At 39.2% G+C, this 23,339-nt stretch overlaps 1 protein-coding gene across 2 annotated transcripts in view; it reads left to right on the top strand.

The window, feature by feature from the left end:
* Positions 1–8,624: 8,624 nt before the first annotated feature.
* Positions 8,625–23,339, top strand: part of LOC129775350 (transcription factor SOX-8) — a 57,298-nt gene continuing 42,583 nt past the window's right edge. Inside the window, exons 1-2 of one of the 2 annotated variants that reach the window (XM_055780017.1) lie at positions 8,639–8,723; positions 8,796–9,261. In XM_055780017.1, coding sequence (XP_055635992.1) covers positions 8,888–9,261 — 374 coding nt within the window. In that variant the 5' untranslated portion in view covers positions 8,639–8,723; positions 8,796–8,887. Of the gene's footprint in view, positions 9,262–23,339 lie in introns of both variants that reach the window. The other variant, XM_055780027.1, reaches the window with a different exon arrangement.

The following is a 23,339-nucleotide window of genomic DNA, read 5'->3' on the forward strand; positions in this document are numbered from 1 at the left end:
GAAAAGGTTCAATATTTTCCGGGAACAAAGTTGCCAAAGTATCTACCTGTGCTGTAGACGCAATGTTTTGCAGCATTGTTGTATTACCCGATGAGTCAGTTGCTACCTCCGCTCCAGTAGGTGAAATCATTTGAACAATCAAAATCCTTGTCCGAACAAACCTTTGTTGAGAATGGATAGCAACCTGTCATTTTGAATCCAGCTAGGATATTACTCAGATTGAAAGAAGCATTGTAAGCCGATACAACTATACCTGAAAGGTCGTGTATAGAAATAGTTTTTCCACAATGGTTGAGTAGCCAATCGTTCTGGGAAACTCAAAGCTTTTGCTTGAAAGGGCCCATAACTGAAACATCCAGCGGCTGTGAGCGATTTGTGACATAAAGTGGAAAAGATACATGAATTGTGCAATTTTCTCTGCAATATTCAATTGTTTCCAAAGTGCAATTACTTTTTGATTGATTTTTGATTTTTCTAAATTGATTCGCTTACGTTGCTTTTTGCTACCTTTTTCAAATGTTCCAGAACATTGAGAAACAGTTTTCCCGTTATGCAACCTTTAGTTGGGAATTTAGCAAATACAATGGACCCAGATGGACCACCTGTGAGTTAGAATCATGAAAACGTTTTATTCGAAACTCGTTCAATAGCTCTCTCCATCTGATCTTCGTTGATGCTGGTTCTACCGGTTTTCTTTTTGTAGTTTCGAACCAACATTAAATCTAAGAATCAGACTAAATTGATGTTTGTTAGTAAACACAATCAGACACAATTTTATGAGGTATTAAACAGTGTTCGAATGTGCCCCGTGAACGATGTCCGAATGTGCCCCACCACCATGTTAAGACAAGTCATAATTTTACAAATAGACCTTCAATTTCCCCGTTGTTTTTTTTCATTTCATATTAGATACTAACTGAGGTAGTGTACTTAAATTTCTAAATCGTTCACAAAGGAATTAGAGAAATACCTACAACTTCTAGCTCAAAAGTTTCGAAACGTGTATGAAAAAGGGCACTGTGTTGTTTTCGTAAGTAATGAACGACCAGAAGATGTCAAACCATATAACAGCTGTTTTTGGAAGGGCTGTTAACTTACTTATATTTTTAATTTGGTTGAAAATTGTACCACTTAATGTATACAATCGTTGTCCGAAACTGCCCCCCTTTCCCCTACACAGAGGTCCATTTTATGTAAACTGACCAGACGTTCCGCTTTACGCGGGACAGTCCCACATTTCAACTACTGCCCCGCGAAACGTCCCGCAAAAGAAACGAAAATGTCCCGCGATATCACTATATTTCAATATCACAATTTGATCATGTTGATTTTCTTAAATGGATGAACTTCAAAAAAAAACTTTTATTTGGCAGACTGTTCAAGAGCGCTTCTAATGCATCTAAAGATTAATACGTTGAGCTGGTTTCATCGCACCGACATTGGGCTTTTTGTTTAGAGAGTGTCAACTGGAAGCGACAGCAACAAAATTGGAAAATGATTTTTATGAAAGTTCCCTATTGATCCGCAGGGACCAACGTGAGTCAGACGAAAAGTTCATCTTTGGTCCCCTAACTCGGTCAGGGCTTAACGTTTGAAATCAGCCGGAAGAACTAGTGTACACTCGACAGGAAGAGGCAGAGTTGTTTGATGAAGTATCGTAAATGAAGCGCTGGGCGGTCTTACGGAAGTTGGCCGGAACCTGAACCATGGCCGATGAAAATATGTATATCGGCGTGTTATTTTACCTTTTCGTGGCTTTGGTGGTCGTCTGTCTCTCTACTTTGGCCGTTTGCCCACCTTCCCAACGGCTTGGACATTCCCTTCACGTCTGTCAGAGAAGGACCTTCTTCGAGAATTTGAGGTGAATGATATATTCGACGTCATCGCTCACCTGGGGAACGTAAAGTACCCGGTCCCCTGCCATTCGTTGAATTCTAGCATTAAGTACGTCTCGTTTTTCATTATGAGTACGAAAAAAAGTTTTTCACTTCTTTCGCCGGAAAGAAGTTTTTCACCAGCACCTCAAGCTACTCCTTCTGGGCGATTGCCTGCTGCTCAGCTACGGCCGGTCTCGTCTGACGCTTCCGCATAAAAATGTCCATCTTGGCCAGATTTTTCTCCACCGTTTGGCCGGTTGCTTCGATCTCCCGGCTTAAGGAGCCGGAATGAGATGATATTGTAAATACCAGATCGGCTATATCTAGCGGACACAAAGTGCCTGAGGATGTCCAACTCCTTCGCTGTGGAGTGGAACTTGCAGTATGAAAAAATCATCAAGTTGCTTGACAGTGCTGCTGCTGCGAATGAACATTCTTGAATCATTTTTGTTGTAGAGTTAATAAACATAAGATTTAAAAAAAAAAGTTCCTATAAATTATCTTTCATCGTCATCGGAAATTAGTCCATGCGTAAACACTAAAATCGATTAAAAATGAATTGGAGTTTTCGAGCATTCCATTCGGTAATTTGAAGAAAATTGTAGAATTTGAATCGTGCTTGCCAGGCGTAAATGCTCTCATTGAGCGAGTGATTTTCGGGCGTAAACAAAATCTAAACCACCGAAAAATCACAACTGAGTGCCGATACTCAGAAAGAAATAATACTGATCAGTTTAGACTCGCTAAACTATGGTTTATGTTCACATAACGTATATACATAACATGTTGTTTTTTGACGTAGAACTACGTCTTCCATTAAGGGTGCCAAATCAGAAAACAGGTCACGTTTTTATGAAATAAAGTTAACGTTAATAACTATTTTTGCCGCGAACGGATTTTGGCGATTTACATACCAAACGAACCGGAAAATCCCTAAGATTTGTTTGAAATGCTATACATTACAATCCCATGGTGTATAAATGGTTAAAACTCATGAAAACTATAAGCGTTTCCATTTTCCCATACATTTGTTCTGTCCATTTGTGTGCTTCCCCGAACAGAGCTGTCAATAACGAGCAACTTATGGACGAGCAATGAAGGGGAAATCGTAAGACTTAAAGTCTCCGTGAACAAAGGAAAAGAAGAAGAACGAAGGGGAATGTTTGCCTATAGTATAAACAATGGATCTCGCTGAGGCAAACCTTCATCCTTCGTGAGGACACCGACTGAACAACATCGTTGCTGGGCGAGCTGGATGGTGAGGAGCGGAGGAGTAATACGAGGGAAAAGAAAAATTCTCCAATGGCCTTTTTGAAGGTTAGAGACGAATGAGCTAAAGAAGTTTAAAGTCTCACGTGTCTTAGTTTCGGATTGAGCTGTGGACGCGATCAAATTACTGACTCGCTGATGTCTCTAGCATTGCAATAATTGCATCAAACTGACGCCATTGCATTAAGGTTTTGAGCTACACAATTGTGTGGGGAATCATCAAGCTAGGCTATCGTCAGCTCACCAAGAAAATAAATGTTCTGGAATTTTGTCTGTGATTCGGTTTCGCATGACGGTAGCAAATCTCTCTCCACAAAGGATGACATCTAAGCTGATCTAGACCGGCAATATTAACAAAAAGGGCTTCTGTTGAGAAGAGCGCAAAACAGAGATAAGTGTGTGCATATTTAATTGCTTCAGGCCCTCGTTATATGGATATTTTTGTGTGTGTACTTGCGTACGTTTTAACGTATTGCGGATGAACATGTTTCACAGTTTTGAATACTGGGGAAGCAACCAGAATAGCCAACCCTCCTGCACGTTATCCCTGGATTGCATGTGGAAGGGAATCCAAGATCCCCACGGTAGTGATCACCCACCAATAATTTTATCGATCGCTAATGAATCAAGCTTTCGTGAGTCAGTCAATATTTCGTATGACCTCACGAAGAATATTGACTGGAGAACATTTGCGGAAATAATATCTGAAGCAATTGTTTCAATGCATGAACTTCCTCCACTCGACGAGTATAACTTTATATCGAGTTTGATTTACGAAAGCGCACTTCAAGCTCAAAAGAAACGTGTACCGGCTACCACTTTCCGACGTCGTCCTCCATCACTTTGGTGAGACAAGGAATGTTCAAAGGTCTACCTTGAAAAATCATCCGCTTTCAAAAAATTCAGGAAAACTGGATTAGTGGAATGGTTTCTAAAGTACCAAGGTCTAGAAGCCAAACTAAAAGGTTTAATTAAAGCAAAAAAGCGTGGATATTGGCGGAAGTTCGTCAATGGTTTGTCAAGGGAGACCGCTATGAGCACTCTTTGGAATACGGCTAGGAAAATGCGTGGCTGGAACCATACAAACGAAAGTGAGAAATACTCTGACCGTTGGATTTTTAACTTTGCAAGGAAGGTTTGCCCCGACACCGCTCCTGCACAATACGTCGTACGCGACATTCCACTTCAAAGCGATTATGAGAATTTTTCGATGGCGGAATTCTCAATTGCCCTTCTCTCATGTAACAATTCAGCTCCGGGGTCGGACAAGATTAAATTCAACTTGTTGAAGAATCTTCCCGACTTGGCAAAACAGCGTTTGCTGAACTTGTTCAACAAGTTTCTGGAGCTGAATATTGTCCCGCATGACTGGAGACAAGTGAGAGTGATAGCCATACGGAAACCCAACAAGCCGGCTTGCGATCACAACTCGTATAGGCCGATTGCAATGTTATCCTGTATTCGTAAATTGTTAGAGAATTGTTAGAAAATGATTCTACTTCGTTTGGACAAGTGGGTCGAAACGAACAATTTGCTGTCAAATACGCAGTTTGGCTTCCGCCGAGGTAAAGGGACAAATGATTGTCTCGCGCTGCTATCTTCTGAAATCCAAATCGCATTTGCTCGCAAAGAACAAATGGCTTCCGTTTTTCTCGATATCAAAGGGGCATTTGATTCAGTTTCCATGGAAATTCTCTCAGAGAAGCTTCATAATCGTGGACTTTCACCAATTCTCAATAATTTCCTGTACAATTTACTGTCAGAAAAGCACATGATTTTCTCTCATGGCAGCTCGAAATCTTCTCGTTACAGTTTTATGGGCCTACCGCAAGGCTCCTGCCTAAGCCCCCTCTTGAACAGTTTTTACGTCAATGATATGGATGATTGTCTAACTAGAGACTGCACGCTGAGACAACTTGCAGACGATGGAGTTATTTCCATCACGGGTACTAATCCCGTCGTTCTGCAAAAGTCGTTGCAAGATACCCTGAACAATCTGTTCACGTGGGTTGAGGGCTGGGTATCGAATTCTCTACGGAGAAAACTGAAATGATCGTTTTTTCTAGGAAGCACGAACCCGCCCAATTCCAGCTTCACCTATCCGGCAAAACGATCCAACACTCTATGTTTTTCAAATACCTGGGTGTATATTTTGATTCTAAGTGTACCTGGGGGAGACACATTGCGTATTTGAAACAGAAATGCCAGCAAAGAATCAATTTTCTCCAAACAATTACCGGAACATGGTGGGGTGCCCATCCAGGAGACCTCATTCAGTTGTACAAAACAACGATATTATCAGTGTTAGAATATGGCAGTTTTTGCTTCCAATCAGCTGCCAGGATTCATATTCTCAAGCTGGAGAGAATACAATATCGTTGCTTGCGTATAGCCATGGGGTGTTTGCATTCGACACATACGATGAGTCTCGAAGTTTTGGCAGGAGTACCCCCGCTTACTCTTCGGTTCACAGAATTATCCTACAGATTTCTCATCCGTTGCAAGATCATGAATCCATTGGTAATTGATAACTTCGAAAATCTACTCCAACTGACTCCTCAGTCAAGTTTTATGTCTTTATACCATGAGTACCTTACACACGACGTGCACCCTTCACCAGGCATCTCCAACCAAGTTTGCTTCCCTTATTTCTGCAATTCCTCTGTCATTTTTTATCTGTCCATGCGACAAAAAATCCATGGAATCCCAGATCACCTACGCTCCGATTCTATTCCTCCGATATTTTCGGCAGAATATGGGAAAGTTAGATCTGATAAAATGTTCTTTACTGACGGTTCATTCATAAACGGATCCACTGGCTTCGGTATCTTCAATGAAAATTCCAGTGCCTCTTTCAAACTCAAAGATCCTTGTTCCGTGTATGTCGCTGAACTGGGTGCGATATATTACGCATTAGGGATCATTGAAACATTGCCCATCGACCACTATTTTATTTTTTCAGACAGTCTCAACTCAATAGAGGCAATCCGCTCAATGAAAGTTGATAAATGCTCATCTTATTTCCTAACAAGAATAAGACAACTATTGAGTGTTTTGGTCGGAAAATTATTCAAGATTACCTTAGCATGGGTTCCCTCTCATTGCTCGATTCCGGGGAATGAGAAAGCGGACTCGCTAGCTAAGGTGGGCGCTTTAGAAGGCACACTTTTTGAAAGGCAAATTGCTTATAATGAATTTTTCCACATTCCTCGTCAGTATACGCTCGTAAGTTGGCAGCGCATGTGGAGTGGAGATGAGTTCGGTCGTTGGTTAAACACGATTATCCCTAAGGTCTCGACGAGGGCATGGTTCAAGGGATTGAATGTAGGTCGTGATTTCATTCGCGTGATATCTCGGCTTATGTCCAATCACTACAACCTAAACGCGCATCTCTATCGCATTGGGCTCGCAGCAAACAATCTTTATGATTGTGGCGATGGCTACCACGATATCGAGTATGTTGTCTGGTCGTGTATCCAGTTCCATGCTGCTCGCTCTCAGCTCTCTAGAGCACTAAGAGCACAAGGCAGACAATCGGATATCCCCGTCCGGGATATCTTAGGTAGCCGTGATCCTGATCTTCTGCTTCATCTATACCTGTTCCTCAGAAACGCCGATGTCAACGTTTAATGATGTTTCCTTCGTTGTGTCCCCGTTTCATATCCCTCCTATCCAAACGATAAACTTTTACTTAGTCGCGGCAATACATACACACACTCTTTACAGATACACGGACCAAAGGTTGTGCAGTCCACTGATCATTCAACAAGAGCCAAAGGTTGTACCGCTTATGACAACTCTACACAAGCTGATGATTGCGCCGGCTAGTGACCATTCTATCCTGGATTCCTCGAGTCGAGAAAGACGCACCACGCTAGATATGGGGTACAGACTAGGGGGGCGTTGCTGATTAATGGTCAGCTGCATCCCAATAGGAGGTATCCCGTGTCGGGCACACGTACAGAGCATCGAAGACTGCAACATACCAATTATGAGAACACTTGTAATACTAACCTCGAGCCAACCGCGAGTAATCGGTTACATATTACTAACATAGTTGTAAGCAAACATTGTCGAAATATTGAACTCCCGGCCCCGTTAGGCTAACGCCATATGAGCCTTAATAAAAATATATATTTTGGATAAAAAAAAATGTCGATCCGAACGTGGCGACAAGGATATAGCAGGAAGGAAATATTTGCAAAACTTTCTCCATAAAGGATGATAACTGCGCTTATCTCGAGCATGTATTGTTCTGAGAGGACAAAAATGAATCATCAAACAATAATCGTCAAATGATTCTACAAGAAAAAAATATTTCAGGGCGACCAAACTGGTAGAATGGTTATATCTGAAATTTCGTAGCATTATAATATAATATTCGCAGTTATAAACAAGCGACTTGAATTAAACTACAGTGTAGTTTAACGTCAACAATGCGGTCGTGTCTTGGCACAACCTCCTATAATTTTTGTGTCCCGCGTTAGACCTCTGACCATCTGGTCACTTTAATTTTATGATACAAAACAAAAAACACGAAATAACTAGTATTAGAGGAAATGGGGCATTCTGTATTCATATTGAAATGCTCTACCCCACAAACCACTAAAATTATCGTCAGAAATTTCAACACAAAACAAAACACCAGCATCGATTTCGAAAACTGGCCCTAAACGCCTGTCATAAACACAGAGATACTCCAGTCTCCACATTCGGCGGCAGGATCCAATCAATGAAATCTAGAACAAACGCGCTAGACACGATCCGCTCGCAGAGCGTGGAGCTTAATCCGTCCTTGTCTAAAGCGGCAGTCCCCCTCCACACGATTACTCGACACACACTCAAGCCAATCCCCCAATGAGAAGTGCCCTCTTTCCGATGTGTTCCACAGACCACCTTCTCTCTGCCATTCCGTGTGTGTGGTTCCACTCGATCGCCGGATTACGGACGAACATACGAAGTGCCGCGCGCACATGAACGAATGAGTGGCTGACGGACTGACTGACTGACTGACTGCAATCAAATACGGCCCAGGGATCCGTGCGGTAGAGGCACGAAACGAGCGGTCCATCGGTACCGCTCAAAGGAAATACAAAGAAAAGACGCGCGCGACGGCTCTTACGAACGTGTTTCCGAAGTGGGCACGTGTTTGGAGGTGTGTCTACAAACTTGCAACAGAGACTATACAGCTAATAAAAATTTTAATTCATAAATATCTCTTCTTAGAAGATGTTGTCCTGAATAACTGAAAAAATATTTTCGACAAATTAAAATCGGTGCCAAAACTATCTCAGCCGGGCAGCACGACGAAAAAGTAAACATTGGTGCGTTTGAATCGCGGATAGATCCGAAATTTACATATTCTACAACACTCAAACGGACAGACCCACACACAGCCTCGTTCACTCGACATCCCGATCAAACCCTGCCCGTTTATTTTTCCTTATGTCTTGTCCTAGCCCATCGCGCAGCCTCAGCTCGTCAGTTTTGGTTGAGACTTCATTCGGGTTGTGCGCGCACGAAGTGTGACTTAGCTTGCGTCCCCGGAGCCACCGAGGGGCTAGACAATTGTCGTAGGTCGTAGTTTGCTTCGATATTCGATAATTTCGTGCTATTTCAATTCCGTGTGTTGTGGCGTAACGTTTTCAGGTATGACCTGTGCGGTTTGTCGTTGCCAATTACAAAAGGATCCAGTGTTCTAGGAGGGAATCGCGGGTTTTGTTTGTGTGCGAGTTGACAGCATGAATTGCAGCAGCATGCAACAGGATTCAGTGACCTTGGGCGACATGAAGGCATTGGGGAAGAAGGAAAATCCCATCAAAATATCCAACGTCAGTGTAGGGGGTGGCGGTGATGGTGTGAATAATGCCCACAATAACAATGTTGCGTTAATTAATAACAACAATAATGCTAACTGCAGTGCGAAAATCGTCAACGGGAATAGAGTGCTGCTCGGAAGCGGCTTAGCGGCTCAGGCGACGAATGCCTTCGCAACGGTTTCGACGGCTGCCGTCGAAGACAACAAGCTCGGCGCCAATGACAAGGAGAAGCTCACGAAAGCGGTGATGAAGGTGTTCGAGGAGTACAAATGGACTCCGCCCACCAACGTGGTCAAGTAAGTGGAGGGATAGGAGAGGCAAAACTATCGTCCGATTGAGTGTAATCATTTGAATCGATTATGTTATGGCAACTAAATCGAACACTGAAATAAATACTTATGTAAATTGGCAGTCAATGGGTATTTTGAAAACCTTTTCATAATACATGAATAAGATGATATAAATCATAAATTCATAAAGAACTCAGATTTCGATGATTTTTTTTGTTGTTGCTTGTAACGTGTAAACAAACGTGGGACATAATATCATTCAAATTTCTGCCACGCGCTCTCTCATACGACTCAATTTTTTGAGGTCATTTTCGAACATTGTTCATTTTATGGGTCTGTTCTTCTCCCTCTTGACAACCATTCGCAATGAGACGATGTTCAGAAATATTCGGAGGATTCAGGTCTTTCGACAACAAGCGATCATCGTTACCTTTGTACCTTTGTACCATGATTTGTAAAAATAATGATGCCAACTGCAAGAAAAGCCACTTCTAGAAACATTTTTTTCTGAGACTTGTCTGTCTATGATATCGGATAAGCTGAAAGGAACGTTCAATCGCCAGATTAAACATTTTCAACGATATTCTACATCTTGCTTCTAATACAGGGTTTTCCAACTTTAAATTCCGAAAGTAAATTGAAATAAAACACACTTAGAATTCGAATTTCGATGAAACTTTTATTTCAAATTAAAGTTTGTTTTATGCCATTATGTGTGAAATACAACATCATTCAAATGTCCACCTAAGGCTTCCTCGCACACCTTGATCCGGAACAGGTAATTTTCGATGACTTTTCGGCACATATGGGGCGGTATCTCGGTCATAACTTCACGAATGTTGTCTTTCAAATGTTCAAGAGTTTGCGTGCACCAAACAGTGACTTTTGCCATAATGTGCACCAAACAGTGACTTTTGGCGGATGCAATGGTCTCTCAACAATGACGTGTGGATTTTCTGAGCCCCATATACGGAAATTTTGGGTGTTCACATAGCCACCGAGCTCGAAATGTGCCTCATCGCTGAAGAAAATTTGCTGCTGTTGTTCGTTCACCCAATCGACGTATGCCCGACGCATTCCATGGTCACCACGCTCTAATTTTTGTACCAGTTGGACTTTATATGGATGTAGGTGCAAGTCCAAATGCAAAATTCGCCACAATGATGTGTTTGACAAGCCCAATTGCTGAGCACGCCGTTGAATCGAAACATTCGGGTAATCCTCCACACTGGCAGCAACAGCAGCAATATTTTCGGCCGGACGCACATTACGATGATGCGCAGGTTTCACAATATCCGCTACGGATCCAGTTTGTTCGAATGTACGCAATACATTAGCGATTGTGTGCTCTGTAGGCCGTCCATGACGACCAAAATCCGTCCGTAATGCTCGAAAAACATTTGCCGGTTTTTCATCATTTTTATAGTATAATTTAACAAAATTAACACGTTGTGCGATGCTAAAACGATCCATATTGTAAAATGGCAGACATTCAACTAACGATATGACGCTTTGGTTGACAGCTATGTCAAACGGTTGTCAGCGCAGGGCTGTATACTTTCGGAAGCCCGAAATGGAAAACCCTGTAATATGCCCAAGATCTGTCAATTTAAAGAAACCAATGAAATACTCCTGTACCAGCAATGGCTTTTCTGAATAAGGCCTCGTGCACAAATTACGTAACGCTAAAAATGCGGTTTTTGGACCACCTCCCCCCCCCCTATGTAACAATAAGTAACGCAAGACAAAACCCCCTCCCCCTCATGTTACGTAACGCAAAATCAAAGTCGTTTGAAAAATTTTCATACATTTCAGATTTTATTAAATAATGAAAACATCAACGTAGAAAATCCAGGCCGGAATCAAAGAAACAGAGAAAGAAAATCAATGCTTACATCTGTTGGGATTGGTACTTTCAAACCATCTAATGTTTGGCTGAGAGGAACAGGAGCTGGTATAAATTGATGTTGATTTATACAAAAATAACTGTTTGTTTTCAGAAGTTCGAGACTGAATCGAGCATCGAGATTTGTCACCGCTCAACAAAAGGGTCGCTTTCTTAGGAATATGAAAAATACGTTCTCAAATTTAAATAATAGGGGGAAATAGTCCTAATCCGACCGATGGTCTTGAACCGACCTCTTTTTGGATCTCGGAAATGGCGCCACCTACCGAACTTCCAGCAGTATCAAATGAAGGGTGTCATAAAACTGATGATTTTAACGTATGATGACCATTTTTTTGCACCCTTCATTCCAGTGTTTTGGTGACATACCGTGTTTTCAATGCTTAAAAAAGGGAAAGATAGATTTTTAACCAGTACTGAGAATGAGTTAAATGTTCTATCAGACGATGAAACATTACAATACTAAACTATTTCGATTGCTTATGGTCTACTCTTCAAGACAAGTTATATAGACTGAATTTACCTGATGCTTGAAGTAAACGGCATACTGTTAATTGAAAAAAGTTGTGGTGGTCCTGAATCAGCCCTCTGTGTTTGCTTCGTAGTTACTTAACACGTTCCCTCGTGTGTTTAATATCAACGGAATGCATTTGCAATTTAAGGGGCATCTTCCCCTATATATTTGACTAAGTTTGAAATTGACGCACGTATGATTTTGGAAGCTGTCTGTCGTTCTACTGATGGGTCCGCTTTGAGATCAACTCATCTGCGCTATATTCGCATTGAGATGCCTAATCTTGTATGCGGGTATGTGTGCGGGACAGAATAACGGATATGATCGGGAATGGTCAGATTGAGCCGTATTTGGTTTCCATCGGGACTAAACAGCTTTGTATAAATTCCAACAGTGACTACTCCTTGTTTCAACGCAGCGTTTGTCGTTTGACTACTTGCAAAGAGTACTGGGATGTTTTCACGTGACGAGCAAAATCATTCGGCTAAATATCCTACAAATTCCACTTCCTCATTTTGAAGTTTTCGGGCTTAATATATTAGGCTTTAACGAGATATCCATCGATTGCTACACCCAAAATTGATTTTTAGCTCATGTCTTGTCATCCCGATTTACGACATCAAATGAGACATAACATAACATAAAATGTCATGACTCACAAATACTGGTAAGCATTTGTATAATATTCATGGCACAGCAATATAAGATTAATACGAGCGAGCGAAACAAAAGACAAATAAGCTTTCCGCATACCTTGCCACATACACGACCGAGATAGATATTGTTCTCATTCATGCGCTCCCTTTTTACTCTTAGAAAACACTTTCCAACTTCATTATATAATCATGTGCAATATTATTACGTATTTGCTGAACAACTGCCGATGCATCATTAGCCATGTGGATAGCGTGGTTGTGTGAAATAGCTTTGCATTCCAGCCAGCCTTGGTTCGATCCCCATTGACGTCGTATGGGCTTTTTTTTTGGCACAATCCCAAACGAAAAGAGAAAAGAAAACAGAAGGAGATGTCTGCTCGCATACATACAAACCATTTTGCGCATTTGACTCTCTAGCACACGGAATGGCATCTTTTCTGCCAAAGATGAAATATTTTCTGCCAACGCTAGTTTGGGTGTAGGTTGTTCCACAGATCATCTAACGATTTCGCTACATACTCAAAATGTTTCGCTTCCAGTTTCGGATTGTTTTGAGTTTTTCATCCAAGTGAGATTCATAATTATCATGCGAAAGTATGAATCCTTTTAACTTCTAGAAAAAATAGCCTTCCGACGTTCAACTCGGTTGAAAACCATACGCTCTGGACCTTTTGTAAAAAAAAGAATATTGCATCAAGATTCAATTGATTAAAATGATGAAAATATATATCTATGACCTTTCTAAAACGAGGGTTCTTGTCTGGTCCTTCATCAACATTGATTATGATTACTGGGTTGATAAATCTTCGATATCGAATAATTTCGAATTCAGGGAGCTCGCCACCTTTTTTTAAATAGAACCCATGAATTTGAAGAATAGTTCCTTCCGGAACAAACTGCAACGTACGTTGGATCACTGTATCCAACTGATTCAGAATGACCAAAGTGCCCTAGCTTCTTTCTGCACCTGTGTGTTTAGCCCATTACAACACGTGCTTTTTCATTTTTTTTGACTCAGCAAACACACCACATTCGGCCCCATAATCGAAGCTATCTACTCAAGCATATAGGGGCGCTGAATTTATTTAGGAATGAAAATCGAATTTTGTTACGTAACGAGCACGCTAAGCGAACCTAAGCCTAATTCCAGCCGATACTTCAGGCCCTTCATTAAAACTGGGGTATAATCGCGTCAATCTGAATCTGCAATGAGATCTTCCACGACACAAAAAGATCTCGTCAATCATCTGTTAAAAAGATAAATTTACAAAAATTCCGGTTGAGCTATCCCTAGCTTGTTCGCAATTTCCACTTTCAATCCCTTAGAATGATATAATTTTCTTAAAAACAGAACCATTATTTTTATCCAATGCTCAATTTTAAGCTTCTCTATGCCGTTTCACGTGCACGATGCTCAAACTGTTGTAGACTACTCGAAATGTATATAGAAAAAAAAATTAAAAACTAGTACAAACAAATAAAATACCACCATCATCATAGTCTATTGATAAAAAAGACAAAAGCACAAGAAAAATTAATCCGTCATAGCTTCGTCATCTTACATTCTTCTTCTTCTTCTTCAATGGCACTAACGTTCCTAGAGGAACTTCGCCGTCTCAACGTAGTATTACTTGCGTCATTTTCATTAGTACTTAGTTGAGATTTCTATGCCAAATAACACGCCTTGAATGCATTCTGAGTGGCAAGTTCTAGAATACGCGTGATCACAGTGCAAGTCGGAGGAAATTTCTTTGACGAAAAATTCCCCCGACCAGAACGGGAATCGAACCCGAACACCCGGCATGTTAGTTATGACGCTAACCACTCGGCCAAGGGAGCACTCGTCATCTTACATACTAACATTGATTATACACCAGGTCAAAAATCTAAATCATGCTTCAAAAACTCTTTACAAATACTACGGAACATTCGAAGGCTTGTTGCTGTCTTTGCCTCATTGGGTAAGGTATTATACAGTCGATATCCCTTATAAAAAAAAAAGAGTTTTGAGTACACGACATTCGGAAGATCATGGTTCTGAGGTCACTTGCTTGTCTTGTATTATATCGATGCATATCTCTTCCATACATTATTGTATTTCGAAGGTAATTCGGTGTCATATTATTCGTCATTTTGTATATAAACGTGAGTGTGCAATATTTACGAGGGTCACTTTTTATATTTCGGGTGATGGACGGTATTCGGAATTGTGTCAGACAATTCACAAAAAACACAATTTTACAAAGGAACACTTTATTTAAACGGACACTACATTTATTGGGGACAACTATTTTACGACTAACTAATTTAAAATCTGTGGTGGCGTACGAAAGCTCATCAGCTGTGTGATACTGATGTATTAGTGATGTTTCTTCGAAATAAACAAGGGAGATGGGCGTATAGTCTATTCCGAAACACAATCGCAGGGTTGGACTGCAATTGGTTTCGGGCGAAATTGAATCGTCACTCACCCGTTGCATGTTAATTACACTAAATACTAACTCAACTCAACATCGGGAATAGGAACAAAAACAAATAGTTAAGCTGCGAATATATTTTTATTGTTTTTCAAAGTACTCGCCACGATGATCGATACACTTTTGCATGCACTTAAACCAATTTTCAAAGCATTTATTCCAATCGACACGAGCCTTTTTTTGAGCGATTGTCAAATTATATGGGATCCAACGTAAACATAATTTTCGCACAACTAATTTTAAGCACGAAACCAAACTTTCAACTAAATATAAAATAAACAAATAGCGTCCGTATGACAAAATGTTCTGAGTACGTATATCGTCAAAAATGTCAAACTTTATGATGGAACCGTCAGATGGACTCACATGACATCAGTGTTGCCAATTCCCGAAATATAAATAGTGACCCTCGTAATACGCTGACTGATTGACATCCATTGTAGGCATTCTAGCATGAATCTCCGTGGAGTTCGTCGATCACATCTCAATACCAGGCGCATAGCCTTGTTTTGCGACATTTGCATTCTTTGCATCTGTCTCTTATTTGCAAGAAATAGCACAGATGCACAATAATCAAAATGTGGAGCGATCAGCGACTTTTGCCTTCAAAAGTCAAGAAACGACTTATTCTACAAAGCACTCCACATTTTTGAACTGCCTTCTTTATAGTATAATTGATGTTCTCTTCAAAAAGCAGCGTTTCGTCTAGAATAACGCCAAGATATTTGATTGATGATACTCTTTCCACAGGTTACCCATCTATACTTATACTTAGACTGCCACTATCAAGACTGCGTGTCGTACTACCATGTATTTCGTTTTACTTATATTTAACTTCAATTTTTTCCATTTTAACCAGTCATCTAGATTTTGTAGTTCAATGTTCATTTATCTGTAACAGTCTTGCAATGTATCTGCCACAACAAATATCGCTGTGTCGTCAGCGAACGAATTCACGTCGCTGTCATTTAACACCTGTTTGATGTCATTGATATAAAGCAAGAAAAGTAACGGCCCCAGAACACTTCCTTGAGGCACACCCAGATTCACTGATCCAGCCGATGAGTTACCGTCCCTATAAATAGTGATTTGTGTTCGCCCGCTTAAGTAGCTTTCAAACCACGTCAATACAAGCCCAGTTACATCATAACTGGAAAGCAGTTTAATCAATTAGCATCGGTCTACTGTCTCGAAGGCCCTTTTCAAATCAATAAATACGGTCAAAATAACTTGCTTCTCCTTTATAGCCTATTTTCATTTTAAAAGCAACAAATTAAGAGCCGTTTCACAAGAGTGGATTTTTCTAAATCCAGACTGTTCATCTACCAGTATTTCATTTCCTGTTATATGTTCCAACAGTTGATCTTTGACAACGATTTCTAGGATTTTTTCGTACATTGGTAACATATTAACTGGTCTACGGTCAGCTGGTTTGGTTGATTTCGGATTTTTTGGAATCGGTATGACAACGGATTTCTTCCAACTATGTGGCCATTCACCACGAATCATCGACTCATTTACTATATATAGTAGATTCTCTTTGATTATATCAAATGCATCTACTAATACCGTTTTATTGATATTATCAGCACCCGCACAGTATCTTAAATCCATCACAACCTTCCCCAGTGTTTCCACGCTGATGGTTCTAAAGCATCTCAATTGTGAAGACAAACTAGGAAAAGCAAGATTTAGTCGATTTGTAGGAGGCACAATACCATTATGGATTTCCTCCACACTTGACGTGAAAAATTCGTTCAATTTTTCTGCTGTTATGAAATTACTTTCTGTATTACCGTCAAATTCAATGTACGTCTAGCTATTATTAGGTAATGCTCCAGTTTTCTTCCGATGGAAGCTAGCGTAGTGGTATACCAGGCTTTGTCTCCGATCTGTCTTTGTGCTGGAATGCCCGATCTTCTAGGGGTCAATATCTTTTTCATTGAAGAGCAAAGTGCTTCCTCAAGATTTTATGCAACATCATGAAGAGAGGATTGTTCTCCAATCGGGGTTATTTTGTTCTGTAAAACAGATTCCAATTTGCGTTTCGAATAATTATTCCAGCACTTATATAACTTGTCCTGTATTTCGATAAACTCAACATCAGAGAAGTTATACCGATATGAATCATATTTCGGACACTTAAGGCATATGATGCAGAACACAGATCTAAAATTTATGCACAGGTATTATTTGGTTGATATTTTTAATAAATTAGTTCAATATGCTTTTAAGCTTTCTATTTTGGTATCTATTTAATTGAAAATATAAAAAAAATCATCAAAAAAATGCTTTTCAAATGAAGCGAATAAGAATCAAACTTCGGATACTAAATCAAATTTCGATTTTTTGGACGAAAATTACATTACACTTTTATTTTATGGTCAACTGCGAAACACTTAGCAAGCAATCACAGTAAACTGTTAACGATGATGAGAACTGATGAAACACGGGAGAAATTGAAATATTTATGAACGAGTAAATTCTACGTGCTCACGCTAAGGAAACGTCAAACACAAACGATAATGAGTAGTGTTGTAAGATTTCTGCCGATTATGTTATAATTCAAATGTAGTTCTCATGTGAAATGATAGTGAAACCAAGGGATTACTCTAAAGAAGCAATTGTGATATTAATTTGATAGTTATATCATCAGTGCATTAAGCATTTTAAGATATTAGAATAAAGTGTCCGAAATATGATTCAGAACGGTATCATTATTTAGATAGAATGATACGAAATTTTCTTTTCGACATAGAAATGTAGTGAAAGAAGATCTGCATGGTGGGGTACGATTTCGAGTTTAAGTCACTGTGTATCACTTTTACTCGTCTTTCCCGATGAAAACGCAGCTTCCTCGCTCGCATACTCCTCTATTTTTATCTACCATATTTCTTGAAGCTGATGTGCACGTCAAATTAGAGAAGAATTGGATAATACTTTGGCTGTTTCTTATTAGCGTCAAACATATCTAGCCGGAGGTTTCGGACTCAATTTCCATTCTGACTGAGGGATTTTTCGTCAAGGAAATCTTTGCCGACTTGCATTGGCGCACGCGTATTGTTCATCTAGGAAAGTTCGGGCCATCTAAAAAGAAAAAGACTAATCTAAGACTTTTAATTTTCGAATACTCAATGATAGTAATAGTATTTTTGACAAGTGATTAATATCAGTGATTTGCAATTTTGTTTCTTCAATTATACAGAGTTTTTCAGATTAAACGCTCACGCAAAAAATCGAATAGCTCCTTTTAAAAAAAATGGGTGGGTTTTATCTATGATATAACCGCAAGGTTGACGTGGGACAACCTTAGCATAGCAATCACTTGTTTGTATTGATTACATTCTTGATTGAATGAAACAATTTCTGAATTCAATTGAATTGAATATATTTGCTTTGTGAGTAAAAAGATTGAACATGTAAGGTCAATTCATGCATTGTGATAGATTATGTTCTTCGTTACAAGTAAATTAAATGACAGTCCTTTTACGGACGAAATATGAGTACGGAAAAAATAATTAAACGATTATTTTATTTTACATTTGCCTCTGAAGTTTGCATCTCTCAAGTGTACGCACTTCTCGAACCGCGAGTTTGCTTGAAACCTGTAAGTTCATTCGCCTCTAGTGTCTGCACCATTTTTCCAGGTTCCTAAGTTTAGAAGACCATGTTAGGGAAACGCATAGGCAAGCGAGTGCAAAAGTACTCGCAGTTTGTATTTATTTGCAAGGCCGATTTCCTCAGAAACCTTGGATTTGAAGTCTGTGTTAGGCAAACACAATTCAGTCGAAACAAAAATGCTCTCGACTTGCATGTATTTGCAATGCCGATTTCCCCAGAAACCTTGGTTCTGAAGTCTGTGTTAGGGAAAAACATTTTAGTCGGAACAAAAATGCTCCCCGACCTGCATGAATTTTCAATGTCAATTTCCCGACACTCCATGGATTTGAAGTCTGTGTTAAGTAAACACATTTCAGTCGGAACAAAAATACCCCCGACTTGCATGAATTTGCAATGCCGATTTTCTCCAGGAACCTTAGTTTTGAAATCTCTGTTAGGGAACATATTTTGGTGGGAACAAAAACTTCCCCTGCTTTCATGTGTTTGCGATGCCGATTTCTCCAACGCTGCTTGGTTTTGAAGTCTGTGTTAGGGAACACATTTCGGTAAGAACGAAAACCCCCCTACTTTCATGTATTTGCAATGTCGATTTTTCCAAGGTTGCTTAGTTTTGATGGCTGTGTTGGGGAAACCGTAAATCGGACCAATCGAAACGAGGCAGTTAGGACGTTTAGATAACGCTTAACATTTTACAGTTATTATATTGTTTATCTAATGAAAAATTACATTTTATCAATTTCAATAGATGCGTAGAAATATTCCCTTTCAATTGATGCAAACATCTTTCCGATCCAGTAAGAAATGTTTGAGTTATAAGCATTCGAAATCTTTCATTCTTTCCTGCATGTTCTGTGTTTAGGTTTTCATTTTACCCCCCATATATTCCGGTTAGACGTAGTCCCACGTCAAAAAATTCGCTCTGTCGATGGTAACACTGCATTCCCCACTTCGGGACGATAATATTCGGCTACTCGTTCAGTTTGATCGGATGGTTTTTAGTCTCAAGATCAGTGTTGAAAAAAATCATCTTCGCTAATTTCGGACTTTCGGACTAGGTTGCATCGAAAACCTATATACTCCAAACGAAAATCAAAATGACAGATCCAGACAACCGGTGAATATGAGTAAATTAACTTTCGTTCTTCAATATGATTTGAAGTCGTCGGAATTGAATTTCATTTTTGCCAAATGAATATCAGCTGTTCTCGATGTCGCAAATCACTTGACGGTAGCTACAACGACTCCTTGCATCCGTTCTGGATATGCCGGTGTTACCGTCTCGCCAAATAAAATCCTGCGCGATATCTTGCAAAGTTCGTTTCATTGAACTTTGGTGTTTCTGTTCTCTGAATGGTCCAGCCTGACTGAGTTTTTTATTTCTGAATTTTGACTCAAATTCACTACTAGAACGAATATCGTTTCGAATGTGATGAATATCAATCTGTTGCTTTTGATATTCAAATTATAAATAACAGCGAAGTTATGAACCCCACTCAATGCCGCATTCATTCATCATAGCAAATTTGTTCATGCATCACCGATATGAACAAAATGAACTCGTTTGTTATTGTCATCAATATGATGAGGGCAGTGTGTTTCATGCTGAGAAAAAGTCAAAGTTTCAGTGTAACAAAATCATATTCGTTACTCGTGAATAGTTTTTTGATATTCTAAGACACTGCTCAAGATATACAATTTACGAGAACGTGTATTTTCGAGCAACCGAAGCTTTAATGAAACTTTATCCTCTTATGGTAAGAATTTCCACATTTCTCGTCGTCGATTACTTCCTCTGGGGGTACGTGAAGGACCGTTGCTATATTGAAAAAAAATAAAGAAATAATTCGGACTTTCAACAGCATCGAAGTCATAATGTTAGAGTTGTGCATGAAGAATTTTGTTCGCCGTTTAAAACGCGTTATCGAAAAAAGGGGTGGTCACATCGAAAATGACCTAAAAAAAGCATTATTTTCGTTTTTTAAAAATAAAAATCGGTTCACTTTTGTAGAAGTTATTAAAATTTGTTGCGTGAGCGTTTAATCTGAAAGACCCTTTAAATAAATGTGTTCATATTCTACTGTGGTGATTGTATAACATTTACCCGGAACTAAAGTTTACTCGAATATAACAACTATCCGAATGCAACCGAAACAACCTTGGTTGTACTTTTCACTACCTTAGTTATGAAAGAAATACATTCCTGTATTCAATTCTGATAAGTTAACATTATCAAAATAATTACATTTGTCTTGTACGCTCACAGTTATCTAGAAATTGAATACTGTAAGGAAGTCTAATTTTTATATTTACGGACTTTAAAATATAACCTACTGTGTGAAGATTTGTATCGTGTTGATGAGATATTATTATGTTTGCGCTTAACATTCAGTATCCGACGAAATTCCATCCGGTCTCCGGCCGGGATCCGTCCAATCTCTACATAATGCGCCTGATCACGATAGTCACTTCACGGTGAAAACGAAATGAAGTGCATATAACCTTGCATACAAATCATTTCGTTTTCACCATGAAGTGACTATCGTGATCAGTCCCAATCTACTGTTATTGACGGCTTATCCCAGCGATAAAATTCGATATTTTGAGCAGTCTGTTTTATATACAACTAGCTGAGCCGGCAAACTCCGTCCCGTCCAAAAAATTTTTTTTTGTTATCAATACCTTCAAACATTCACGTTTTCTTACTGTGAGCAAGTTCATGGGTCCAATCGCAGAACTGTTCATTGATTGATCTTCTATTCGAACCCGTTGAATTTACTTTTTACTATAAACATCCTAGTATTTCTAACAAAACTCATCATTATAATATCAGATTATTTTCGGACACAATTCTCGTTCAAGATTTTTCAACCACTTGTAAATAACATGTTTCTCCGTTACTTGGAATAAATGTTTCATACAGAAAATATAATAGAATAAAGACAGCCCTATATCGGACAATTCATTCCTCGAGTTCTGCTCTTATCAACACATCTGGCGATCTTTTTTTTTTTTTGTATAGATAGAAGAAGATATAGGAGGGCATTTCATCACATTAAAATCCATTTCCAGTTTCGAACAAAGATCAATTTCGCTAGCGCAAACATCAAATGGACTAACAGCACTTGTCACTGTGTAATTATAGAACATATGGGAATTTAATTTTCCCTTTTTCCTTCAGAGTTTTCCGAAAATTTTCAATTGTCATATTTGGTTGAAATATGTGTAATATTTTTATGGGACCCCCTCTCCATTCCAGAGGAGGAAGAGGTGTCATACCATTATAGAAACATTTCTCATACCCAAAAACCCTCACATCCCAAATTGTGCTTGATTAGTTCTCGAGTTATGCAGAAGTTTGTGTTTCGTTTGTGTGGCAGCCCTTCTTAGAGAGGGGGGAAGAGTGTATTCACCATAGAAACGTTTCGTGCCCCGTAAAGTCTTCACATGTCAAATGTGGCTCCATTTGCTTGATTAGTTTTCGAGTTATGCAGAAATTTGGGTTTCATTTGTATGACAGCTCACCCTTAGAGAGCGGGAGGAGTGTCTAACCACCATAGAAATATTTATTACATACTAAAATCTCCACATGCCAAATTTGGTTTCGTTTGCTTGATTAATTCTCGAGTAATTCAGAAATTTGTGTTTCATTTGTACGGCAGATCCGCCCCCGCCTCCCCCCCTTAGAGAGGGGGTGGAAAGTCTAACCATCATAGAAACATTTATTGCACCCCAAAACCTCAAAATACCCAGCGTGGTTTCTTTTTTTTTTAATAATTCTCGATTGATGCAGAAATTTGTGTTTCATTTGTATGAAATTTGTGTTTCATTTGTATGGCAGCCCTCCCTTAGAGAGGGGGTGGAGAATCTAATCACCATAGAAACATTAATTGCACCATAAAACCCTTACATGCCTAATTTGGTTATTTGGTTTCATTTGCTTGATTGATTCCCGAGTAATGTAGAAATTTATGTTTCATTCGTATGGCAGCCCCAGCTTAGAGAGGGGGTGGAGAGCCTAACCACCATAGAAACATTTATTGTACCCTCAAACCTCAATATGCCTAATTTGGTTTAATTTTCTTCATTAATTCCCGAGTAATGTAGAAATTTGTATTTCATTTGTATGGCAGCCCCCCCTTAAAGAAGGGGGAGGGGTCTCAAACTATCACAAAAACCTTCCCCGGCCCCAAAAACCCCTACATACCAATTTTAATGTTGATCGGTTCAGTAGTTTCCGAGTCCATAAGAATCAGACGAACAGACAGACAGACAGACATTTATATATATATATATATATATATATATATATATATATATATATATATATATATATATATATATATATATATATATATATATATATATATATATATATATATATATATATATATATATATATATATATATATATATATATATATATATATATAGTCAATTTTTATATATATTGATTGATGGGTTGATTATTGCACAAGTGGAAATGCAGCATTGAAGGAAGTCTACCATTTTGTACTACCAATCAATATTTGATCCAAATTGAACGGTTCATTTGATTTCTCATCATAAGATTCAAACTCTCTAAATTAATTGGATCCTATGGCAAGTGCATTACATAGTGCCATCTGTACCATGAGCAATGAATCCACTGCTGGATGCATTTACGACCAAAGTGTCACCTGAACGCATTTACATAGTTGGTCAATCTCAACTAAAAATTCGCTCCCGCATGTCACAATGCGAACACAACAATCACAATAAACCGAATCACATATATCCCCGTTTAGCGACGAGGTGCTAAATAGTTCAGCTGTACGGTACGATCTCTCCGTTTTTTTACACCCGCAACAGACGGGAATTGTGACCACATCCCTCCGGACCGTCTCTCTGACTCATCAACACCACGCATGCTC

The sequence above is a fragment of the Toxorhynchites rutilus genome, chromosome 1 (genome assembly GCF_029784135.1).
Source record: "Toxorhynchites rutilus septentrionalis strain SRP chromosome 1, ASM2978413v1, whole genome shotgun sequence".
Lineage (NCBI taxonomy): Eukaryota > Metazoa > Arthropoda > Insecta > Diptera > Culicidae > Toxorhynchites > Toxorhynchites rutilus.